At 42.0% G+C, this 11571-nt stretch overlaps 1 protein-coding gene across 2 annotated transcripts; it reads right to left on the reverse strand.

Annotated features, from left to right (window-relative positions):
* Positions 1-556: 556 nt before the first annotated feature.
* Positions 557-10716, reverse strand: LOC126383257 (solute carrier family 22 member 13-like). Of its 2 annotated transcripts, XM_050033763.1 has the most exons (10): positions 10317-10716; positions 10123-10226; positions 7709-7863; positions 7451-7619; positions 5379-5499; positions 3387-3481; positions 3088-3302; positions 2893-3001; positions 1321-1527; positions 557-1025 (listed from the first exon to the last, which is right to left on the reverse strand). In XM_050033763.1, exons 1-10 carry the CDS (start codon positions 10689-10691, stop codon positions 950-952), a joined length of 1626 nt encoding a protein of 541 aa, XP_049889720.1. In that variant the 5' UTR covers positions 10692-10716; the 3' UTR covers positions 557-949. The 2 variants fall into 2 exon arrangements, with proteins under 2 accessions (XP_049889720.1, XP_049889721.1); XM_050033764.1 differs by lacking the exon at positions 557-1025 and having other exon boundaries at positions 1410-1546.
* Between the last annotated feature and the right edge of the window lie 855 nt (positions 10717-11571).

Here is an 11571-nt window from a genome sequence, read left to right on the forward strand (position 1 = left end):
CGATTATGCAACAGTTACAAAGAAAAATTAAAATCTGCAAACAGCGATGAACGGGCCCTTGCACCTTTGCGCAATGTGGAGGTGCTGGCAGGATGCTGACTGACGCGACATTTCATGTCTGTGAAAGTCAGACACTGCACACAAGAGTGAGATAGCATATCCTCCATGGAGTGTGGGTGCTGGAATAACCTATTTCACATTTTTTACTAATCCCTGCCATTAATGAGTGCTGTTGCCACGAGGGGGGGTACTTGGCCTGTAATGGTGTCTGGGTGGGTGGAACACATCAAGTAGCATCCACATGAACGTCAGGACACAAGGTTTCCCAGCAGAACACTGCACTGTAACAAGATGATCAATATTATTCACTTCACCTGTCACTGGTTTTAAAGTTCTGGCTTACCAGTAGATAAAACATGTTAGTTTTGTCTGAAGTGGAGGAGGGGTGTCCCCAGTGTACCTTCCCCTGAATTACGCCCATGCCACAAGTGCAAACTTCATGGTCAATATTATTGCTTGTTCTTGTGAAGCATAAAATTGGGACATTTTTCCTGAACATCTTTAGAGGAGTTTATTGCAAATTAAGATGTGAGTAAGAATATAATCAGTTGCATGACGTGTATGTATTTTCGTTACTACGGCCACACCTTAGTTTGAGGAAACAGCGTTGATACAATCATGGTTGCTATCCGAACATCATATTACTACTTCAAACTTCACAACTGTCTTCTGGATTTTAAGATGCATGGCATTTATTACGGCAAGACCAAAAACCCTATCTGGCAATGTAAAGAAAATTAATTTGTGTATCCTCTCTTTGATTCGGTCCTTCAACCTTCCTCCAGGTTTCATGAGAATCAGGCCAGTAGTTTTCATGTAACCCTGCTGACAGACAAACCGAACAAAAAGCGTAACCTCTTTGGTGGAGGTAAAAAGTATGGTATTCCAATTAGAGTCTGGTGGATTTTTTGATGTTGTGTTCGGCCATGTTGGAGTCACTTCCTGTCTTCTTGGTGGTCATATACCTAGAATGAAAACGAAGGAATTAGATTACATAATTTTGACTATCACCTGTATGACTTTTTAGGAAACTGTCATCTTTATGTTCATAACTATCATTGTGATCATGTATGGAAAGTTTCAGTAAAACTTCAAGAACAATTATGAGCCTTAAATTGTCGACAAATTATAACGAGACGTAGCATGCTGAGGAGCGCAAGCTTGTTGTGGATGGATGCCCCCTGGTGGTTGGCCTGTAACTGACCCCCAGTAAAAGCCCATACTGACACAACTCCTCTGTGAATCATGTGACTGTCTCACCTGTTGCCCTCGGCCTCAGCAGTTGAATCAGGAAGCTCTGTTCTCCTGGTCTCAGGAAGTAGGAAGCTTAGCGCGCCACTGATTAGTGAAAGGCTGCTGTAGATTACGACAGGTATGGACCAGTGGTACACATCCAACATGTTGAGCAGCGGAGACACTAAACCTCCTGCTCTGTAGGCTATAGAGGCCAAGCCCACAGCTGTTTGTCTGAAAGAGTCCAGTTCACCTTGTAAATATGTACATATGAAGAATATCTGTAAACACTCAATAAAACATTACTTGTGTTTCATACTGGTTGGTGTAGCTCTCAGTGCTTCACCAACAAGCTGATTATAAGACAAAACAGTTAGACTGTAATAAAGAATAATAAAATGTTGACAGTTTGAGACCATAAAGAGACAATAAAATGATGAAAATGTAATAAAATAGATTTAAAAGCTATGAAAACAGTAATGTTATTAAAACAGAGTGAAATCAAAGCTAGAGACTAAAAACTACATAAAACACATTAAAAATATGAACAAATTATGACAATAAAAACCAATGAAATATATTTATAGGATATACAGCTACTACTCATAATAATAATTATTATGTTTGTTGTCATAACAGATCAATAAAAGCTAGACTACATTCAATAAATTAAAAAAAACAAAACAAGAATAATGACAATATTTAATATTTATTTAAAAGCTGATATAATAATAATATACACAATTATTATTATTGAAATATTATTATTAATAATACCAATTAGTTTAATAAATACTAGACTTTCAATTTGATAAAAATTAATTAAAAAGTCAAAGCAATTATAAACAATAAAAAATGATATATAATTTAATAAACTATGATAATAACGATGATAATAAAAAATTAAATAAAAGCTGCACTCAGTAACTAGATGAAAAACATACATACATATTTAAATACACACATATTTGTTATAATTATTATTATTAAATAGTTATAAACTTAAAATCAGATAAAACAGATTAAAAAGACAAACAAAGAAAAGAATGATGACACTTAAATATATTAAAGTACTAATAATACTAAATACTACTACTACTACTACTACTACTAATAATAATAATAATAATAATGATAATAATCATAATCATAATAACAATAATAATAATAAAGTAATTATTATAATCATCATTGATGTTGTTTTAAAATAGTTAAATAAAACCTACATTTAAATCTAGATAAATTAGATAAAAAAGATAATAAAAGATAAAATATAAAATACATTTAAAGGATATTAATAACAACAATAGAATACCTAAATAAACGCTAGACTAAAAACCTAACCGCACAGATTTAAAAGAAAAAAGAAAACCAGGACAAATAGTACTGATAAGGATAAAAACAATATACAACCCTATTAATAATAATAATAATAATAATAAATAACAGATAAAAAGGAATATTATGACTTTTTACAACATAAATACAATAAAGTAAATGAGTCTATAATTGACTATAAACCATTCTTCATCAGAACCCTGGCTGCATGTGTAGGTTTTTATTATAGTTACATATTTTGTATACGTTTATTTTGCGTACCTGACAGAAGTAGGAAACATCTCCTGACTGTAGACCATACACACTGAACCGGCCCAGTTCAGAAAGACCTTCCCAACAGTTGAGAGGGCCGTGATGACAACAGCATTGTCTGGAATATAAGAACAGTGTATGAAACCACTGACAGTCAGATGGATGTGTCCTCATGTGTACTGAACGTGAAGGAGAGGAATTCACCTCGAGGGAACGCCAGTGTTAAGAGGCAAATAACACTGCCTGCCAGGAGGGTTAACGTCAGGGATTTTTTTCTCCCTATCAGCTCCAGGCCCCAGATACAGAGGAGATGTCCCGGCATCTCAAAGATCCCAAACAGGAACTGAACCAGGAAGATGTTCAGACCAAGCTTACCCACATTCAGAACGAGGCAGAAGTAGCCTAGATTAAATGAAAACCTTCAAATCACAAGAACACAAACGTGATGCAAACATTAAATCATGTAACACTGAAAACTGCAGTCCAAAATGTGCTTTACTTACCAAGCGAAAGATATGATGATTAAATATTTAATCAGGACTGCGGAGGCAAAAACAGCTTTGAGTCCTCCACTTTTGACTTCTCGGTCCCCAGTGATCTGAAGGGCAATGTATGATTACAATACAAAGACAGCACCCCGAAAAATACAGCTGCTAGTGGCCGACTAACAGTTAAAACACTGCTCAAAAAAATTAACTGCACACTTAATTGTCACAGTCTAACACCAAGTCAGTAAAACTTCAGGGATATCAATGTGTCCATTTAGGAAGCACATGTGATTGTGAATCCGTTTCACCTGCTTTGGTGCAAATCAAAACTCAAAAGTGACAACGGGTGCAATGGAGAGGCAAAAAAAAGACAACCTCCAAAAAGGGAATGTTTTACATGTGGTGTCCACAGACAGTTGCTCTCTCCTTATCCCTCCTGACTGATTCTTCTCTAGTTTTGTGTTCTGCTAGTGTCCTTGTCACTACTGGCAGCATGAGGTGGTACCTGCAGCCCAATCAGGTTGCACAGGTAGTCCAGCTCCTCCAGGATGGCACATCGATACGTGTGGTTGCAAGAAGGTTTGCTGTGTACACAGTCTCAAGAGCATGGAGAAGATACCAGGTGACCGGCCGTTACACAAGGAAAGCTGGACAGGGCCGTAGAAGGGCTTCAACCCAGCAGCAGGACCAGTATCTGCTCCTTTGTGTGAGGAGGAGCAGGAGGAGCTCAGCCAGAGCCCTACAAAATGACCTCCAGCAGGCTACTGGTGTGCATGTTTCTGACCAAACCGTCAGAAACAGACTCCATGAGGGTGGCATGAGGGCCTGACATCCTCTAGTGGGACCTGTGTTCACAGCCCAGCACCCTGCAGGATTGGCAGGTCTGTCATTGGCGCCCCGTTCTCTTCACAGATGTCCATCCAGCATGACTAGTTTGGCGGTGGATCAGTGATGGTCTGGGGAGGCATATCCTTGGAGGGTCACACCATATCCATGCCATAGCCAAGAGTACCCTGGCTACTGCTAAGTACCGGGATGAAATCCTCAGAGTGACTGTCAGACCTTGCGCTGGTGCAGTGGGCCCTGGGTTCCTCCTGGTGTAGCGGGCTCTGGGTTCCTCCTGGTGCAGCAGGCCCTGGGTTCCTCCTGGTGTAGCAGGCCCTGGGTTCCTCCTGGTGCAGCAGGCCCTGGGTTCCTCCTGGTGCAGCAGGCCCTGGGTTCCTCCTGGTGCAGTTGGCCCTGGGTTCCTCCTGGTGCAGCAGGCCCTGGGTTCCTCCTGGTGTAGCGGGCCCTGAGTTCCTCCTGGTGCAGGACAATGCCCAGCCTCATGTGGACAGAGTGTGTAGGCAGTTCCTGGATGATGAAGGCATTGATGCCATTGACTGGCCCTCTTGTTCCCTTGACCTGAATCCAGTTGAGCACCTATAGGCTGTTATGTATCGGTGCATTTGATGGCGCCAAGCACTGCCACAGACTGTCCAGGAGCTCACTGATGCCCTCATACAGGTCTTGGAGGAGATCCCCCAGGCTGTGCACACTACTGAGTCACATTATGAGATGATGAAATTCAGACAAGTTGGATCAGCCTGTGATTTACTTTGATTTTCAGTGTGATTTTGAATCCAGCCCTCAGTGGGTTGATGATTGACCGTTGAATGACCGTTGTTACATCATATTGTTCTCAACAAATTATACAATGTACATCAGTAAAGATTTTCAACTTAAATTATTCATTCATCAAGATCTGATGTGTGATTTAAGTGTTCACCTAATTTTTTTGAGCAGTGTATATTGTGGGAGGGCTCCGGTTTGGAATCCACTGGCCGGTTTGAAAGATCTCTTTAATGAGTCATATTAAGAGGACATTGAGGACCCCAGATGGAGAACATAAACATGAACGTGTTAGCATTGTCACTGTGGGCGTGGCTGTGACTGTTAAATCTTGTCTTCTGATGAATCATTAAAGTCTCATCTGATCAAATGTAAATAGTATTGAATCTGAATTACCTCGTCCAGTAGATTGTCTGGGATTTGCTTTTTATTGATCGCTGCAACTCGACGTATCAACATATTCGCTTCTTCGGTTCTGCCCTGTCCAAGCAACCACCGTGCAGATTCAGGAATCCACCTGAAAACATTAATCACAATCCAAACTAGAAAAGTGCACTCTAGTTATATGCAGATATCCGCCGGAGCTGATCGCAGCGAGTCTATTGTGCATTGTCCCTTTCAGCTCCTTTACACTCAAGATGGTGGTGAAGATATCGTGCCTAACTTTAGTGGATCATAACAAATTGGGTATGGAGTTAATCTGCAGATGCTCCAGTTCAGAATAAACCCAAACTTTAAGAGAAAGGCCAAAACATTGCCTCGAACAGACACTAAAACTTGTTGTTTTTAGCCAAGTCGATTAACAGAAATGCCCTTCGCTATGTGATTTTGTTGGTGACCTGTGGCTCCTACCGACCAGTCAATAGGATTGAGGAGTCAGCAGTCGATGACAATATTAATCAGTAACTTAAATAGGTTTTTAACAATTGTGTATCACCACAACCATGTGAGGTCCTTGAGCATACAGCCATACATGGGCACAGGACGGTGGGTGCTGCTGAGGATGCTGCAGCACCCCCTATTGACAAGGGGTAGAACAACATAGTCTGTAAATAGTTGGCTATTTTACAATAACTCATAGGATATCTGGACATTTGTTTTAAATTTTGAACTTGAACAGAAAATATTATAAAAAATATGTTTGACATATGAGAATTTTATTAAATAATTAATGATGTGACAACATCATCACGTCAGCTCAAAGTACGAAGGTCAGCTCAGCTCATGGGGCAGCTAACATAAAACTTGGGGAGAGATTTGCAGTCGATAGCATGAACAGGTTGAACAGGCTGAGACAGACCAGACACTCAACAGCCCACGTAGACTTTAAGATCTCACTTCTCACCTTTCTAAAAAATGTATATTAAACTGAAATGTAGTGGAATATGCACAGTGGCTGTTGTCATTTGTTTAATGTGATTGGCTGTAGCTCCTGACACTGTTTGGTTTAAAGGTCTTGATTTATTGAGGGCCTCTTAACTGTTTTTTTGGCTCAACCTAATGGTGTAGCATGATCATCTCACCGTCAGGTGTGTGACAAAGGTGTGGCCTGTATAACAGTGTACCTGTGTCTCAGTATGATTGTTGATCTTGAAGAAGGCCTTAAGGCCAAAACGTCAACAAAATAAAAGAAATGTATATGGAGTCAGAGTGTGCGACACATGTTTTCTGTACTAAAGGCAAATAAAAGAACAGCTGGAACAGTCTGGTGAGATCAGAAAGTTACGTCACTGAGAGTAGGTGTTTCTACGATGATCTGGAAAGTTCAAGGATGAGGCCGATCACGGAGTTCTTTCTTAATGCACGTTTATTACGAGCTCGGATCAACAATGGCTACATGCAGAAGCTATGTGATGAAGTGAACAGAGAGAGACACAGTATATATAGGATGGTGTCAGGTACACTCTGTTACCTAAATGGTGCTTTGCCAAAGTTAACTTGGCCTTGGGCCAACTAAAATTAGTCTAACTTGTCCATCTAGCACTTCTGACGCCATGACAGCTGTCCTTGCGGAACATGATCCTCAGGGGTTCCTGACCTAGTATCCACTGGTCAGTGGAGATGTAAAAATACATACTAACAGTCACTTTACTGTAATGCAGCCTTGAAAACCAGGAAAAGAAAACACTGATGATATTAAAAACATCCAAAATCTAACACAATGTCTAGTCTCATCAATATATAGGTGTAGTATCGATGAATTGCTCAGCCCTAATCCAAATGGTGGAGTCACGTACAAACTGTTATTAATTTGTCTGAATCAGAAACTGATTTACCAGCGAGGTTAGTTACACAGCAGTCCTCCTGAACACACTATAACAGCACTGGTTTTGCATTATCTCATTATGCAGCAGAGCTATGACGCCAAGATACACACATGGCTGAACTGGCAGGTATGATCAGGAAAAGCGTTAATGTACAAATACAAAAAAAACAAATAAAAGTAAAAAGGTTTAAACAACACATACCATATGTACAGCAATACAAAGGCCTGTGCTCCTGCCATGACGTACTGCGCCACTCTCCAGTCACGGATGACATAGATCAGACCAGCCATGACACACTGTCCGACAGCTGCAAACATCTGGCTCATACAGGAGGCAAAGGACCTCTTGGTGATCCCAATCCACTCCGTAGCTACAGACAGAATTTAAACAACAAAATCAGAGGTAGAATTTAAGAGCAGGACATCTTCATGATGTTGGTGAAATAAAAATACATCTTACCCAATACAGTGGAGTTAATTCTGTATCCTCCGAGTGCAGCTCCAACTATAAACTGTGACACTATGTAAACGTACAAATTTGGAGACACGCCCGCAACTATGACGAATATCAGCAGAATTACGGCTGGAATCTGGGTTGCTCTCCTCCGGCCGTGCCTAAAAGTTCAGAGAGGGTGTGAAAGTCAAATGAAGGGTTTAAAGGTTGCAGTTTTCTTAGACTTTGCAGAGTTACTACACGTTTTCCATATCAAAATTCCAGACTCAAATTTCAAAATCTTTCCAGACTTCTTGGTAGATTTTTCAGACCATATTCAACATCTGACTACAAATAGTTAGCCCTTGGTAAACTTGCATGTACCCAATGCGGACGCTCAGTCCACACTCCACGTAGAAAGTTGGATGATGTTCCATGATCACATCTCTGCCCTAAGAGGAAGTCATCTCTCCACTGCTGACTGTACCTTTATTATTTTCCCTTCACATATTGAACAAATAATATTTTTGTTCCTCCCGTATTTTTCAGTCTCTTTTATAAATAAGGACGGACAATTATTTTAAAAAAGTTCATTTAATTTTCAGGGTTTCTGTGCAGTAGAGGTCTTCATGGGTTTACCTGGACTCCAGGATTCGAGACCAGACCCTGGACCTGTACAAGTTCATTTCCACATTTCATTATGGTCCAGCTCGGTCACCAGAAGAAAATGTTGGCATGATACATTTCAGGAAACTACGCAATTGTTACATCTGCACATTTCATACATATCATATCAATGTTTCTAAAGTGACGTAGTCTATGAGCCGAATTTCTCACAGGAGGTGGAGGTGATGGCGTGACACCTGGGGGAGACACCTGCCAAGTTGCAGAGCACTGTTTGAGACTGACCAAAACCGGTGTCCCTATACCGGGTGAAGTGCTCGAAGTCAGAAAAGTCCATTTCATCAAGGTCTTCTTGAATTGCTTTTAGTCTGGCCCCTCCCCTGGGACCACTTTGTCTTGGGAGACCCTACCAGGGGCTATTAGCCCCTGACAACGCAGCTCCCAGGTTCACAGGGACACACCAACCCCTCCACCACGTTAAGGTGGAGATAGAGCGGAGTAGAGCCGCTGCTCCTTTGCGTCAAAAGGGGTCAGTTGAAATGGTTCGGGCATCTAATCGGGATGCCACCTAGGCACCTCCTGTTCCAGGCAGGTCTCACTGCTATGAGGCTCCGGGGTAGACCCAGAACATGCTGGAGTGATTACATATCTCATCTGGCCTGGGAACACTATGGGTTCCAGAGGAGGAGCTGGAGGGTGTTGCTAGGGAGAGGGAAGTCTGGTTGCTTTGCTTGGCTTGCTGCCCTTGCGACCCCGCTGCCTGTAAGCGGATGAAAATGAATGGATGGAATGCAGTCTTGGGATCCCTTCCCAGATGACATCTAACCCTAACAACACATATGATGGCTTGGTGGGTCAACAACTCACATGTGACCTCAATGACTCTGTAAGGGTTCACAACTGCACAGAGTTTGAAGCCTGTAACTTTGCACCAGTCTGTTAGAACTGAAGAAGCCTCTTGGATGAGAGGCGAGATGTCTGGTTGCCTATGATGTAGCACTTATGAGCATCACATGACGGCCTCAGAACTTTGACCACTACGAAAATTTGTGTGATGCCCCTCCCACTGTTTTGGAGGATGTTCTGGCCTGGTTAAATGGGTAAAATAAAAATAAAATAAAATGAATGTTCAGACAAGCTTCATGGTTATATATGATTATAGGTATGTATGCAATTCAAAGATATTGTTGCTTTTGCTTTCAAACTAATTTGGTCTTGCATGTTCAGATTTGGTTCAGCTATAAGGCACTCTGCATAAGAGAGTATCCAGTCTCACACCATACTTCATTAAAAACACTGTATTTGTATTATGAATTTATCTTTAGAAAGTTTGAACTTTATATTTTAGAGCAGTGATTCCCAACTGGTCCAGTCATGGGTTCCAGATTTCTCCTTAGTCATTAGCTCAAGGTTCACACAGCATCATATCCAGTGCCATACTTGCGTTTGGCCATGTCGTCGAGCTAGTTTGCTGTCTCTGTTAAGTAGCTGTCCATTATTCACTCATTCTACAGCAGGAAACAACACTTCAAAATAAAAGCTCTGTGCTGGAAATTCATTGTACTTCAAAATAAAGTGTTTTTTTTTACTAACTTGACATGTTCATGAGTCACGATGTGCTTTAGGATCACCACCCACCAGTTGGGAACTACTGTTATAGAGAACAAAATAGGGGCTGTAGTCTGGAAATAAAACTTTTTCCATACCCTCTTCTTTTTTAGATCAGACCTGGAAATGACTAACATCAAATTTCGTATTTTCCCATACTGTGTAGGAACCCTGCACAGGACTTAATATGTATTTTCAAAGTCACTTACGATTCTGCTGAGGGTCCAAAGATGAATGAACCAGCAAGTAAACCAGTCATAACGACTGTCTGCACAACGTGAGCCATGTTAGATTTGTCACAGACGAGATCAAACTGCAAAACAACACTGTCAAAATCAGTAGGGCAATCAGGACAGGTGATACCAAAGAAGAAACCACAGATCACACATCACACTCGACTTACATCAGTGACTATGGTGGCCTCGTACAGCGTGTTGTAATAAACCCATCCATTCTGGCACCCTGTGGTCTCATTGAGTCCGTACTCCCTGATGGCACCAATGTCCCGGTCCACAGGGACAAACATCCGACACCTGCTGAAGGTCCCATCCTCCTCCCGGGGCAGAGTCAGGTTCAGCTGCTCCTCTGTGGTCAGGTTAGAGTCAGCCTGCAGGATCCAGTCTGTGTTACAGTGTCGCTCTGGATCTGACTCAATAAAAAGAAAACTAGAAAAGAAAATGGGCAGTAATATGTTTGGTAAGGTTATCCCAGAAAGAATGAGCTTCTGGAAGAATCCAAAGTCGCCGATAGCTCTCAGAATCTCTCCAAATTCCACCATTTTCACTCAGCAGATGACGTGTGGGCCGAACTCAGGTAGACTTTTCTTATTAATGCTCAGGTCAAAATAAATGTTTAACCACCTGACTTTAGTCAGTAACTCAAATGGTTGACTTGTTAAAGCAAGAAATAATGGAAACTGGGCGTTAAAGGGACAGTTCGGCTGTAGAGATGTCTGCCTTCGGACAGTTTGGTCAGAAACATGCACACCAGTAGCCTACTGGAGGCTCCGGCAGACCTGGATCAGGGCATCAGTGAGCTCCTGGACAGTCTGTAGTGGTACTTGGTGGCATCGGATGCACAATACATAAAGTCCCATAGGTGCTCAACTGGATTTAGGTCAGAGGAACTAGAGAACCAGTCAATGGCATCAATGCCTTCGTCATCCCTCATGAGGCTGAGCATCATCCTGCATCAGGAGGAAACCAGGACCCACTGCACCAGAGTAAAGTCTGACAATCACTTTGAGGGTTTCATCCAGGTACCTAACAGCAGTCAGGGTACTGTTGGCTATGACATGGAGGTCTGTGCAACCCTCCAAGGATATGCCTCCCCAGACCATCACTGACCCACTGCCAAACCACTAACGCTGGATGATGTTACAGGCAGCATACTGTCACCACGCCTGTCGCCAATTCTGGTGTTCTCTGATGAATGTTAATTGAACTGCACGGTGCTGGGCTGTGACCACAGGTCACACTAGGGGACATCGGGCCCTCATGCCACCCTTGTGGAGTCTGTTTCTGACAGTTTGGTCAGAAACATGCACACCAGTAGCCTGCTGGAGGTCATTTTGTAGGGCTCTGGCAGTGCTCCTCCTGTTCCTCCTCACACAAAGGAGCAGATACTGGTCCCGCTGCTGGGTCGATGCCCTTCTACGG

This window comes from Epinephelus moara, chromosome 21, assembly GCF_006386435.1.
Source record: "Epinephelus moara isolate mb chromosome 21, YSFRI_EMoa_1.0, whole genome shotgun sequence".
In the NCBI taxonomy this organism is placed as follows: domain Eukaryota; kingdom Metazoa; phylum Chordata; class Actinopteri; order Perciformes; family Serranidae; genus Epinephelus; species Epinephelus moara.

What these genes read in the sequence shown, in the direction of transcription:
- LOC126383257 (XM_050033763.1), bottom strand. Translation starts at nt 10,691, where the DNA reads ATGGTGGAATTTGGAGAGATTCTGAGAGCTATCGGCGACTTTGGATTC. An exon ending in ATGTTTCCTACTTCTGTCAG is followed by an intron (nt 1,528 to 2,892) that starts GTACGCAAAATA and finishes GGACTCTTTCAG; the next exon opens with ACAAACAGCTGTGGGCTTGG. An exon ending in GCTGAGGCCGAGGGCAACAG is followed by an intron (nt 1,026 to 1,320) that starts GTGAGACAGTCA and finishes TTTTCATTCTAG; the next exon opens with GTATATGACCACCAAGAAGA.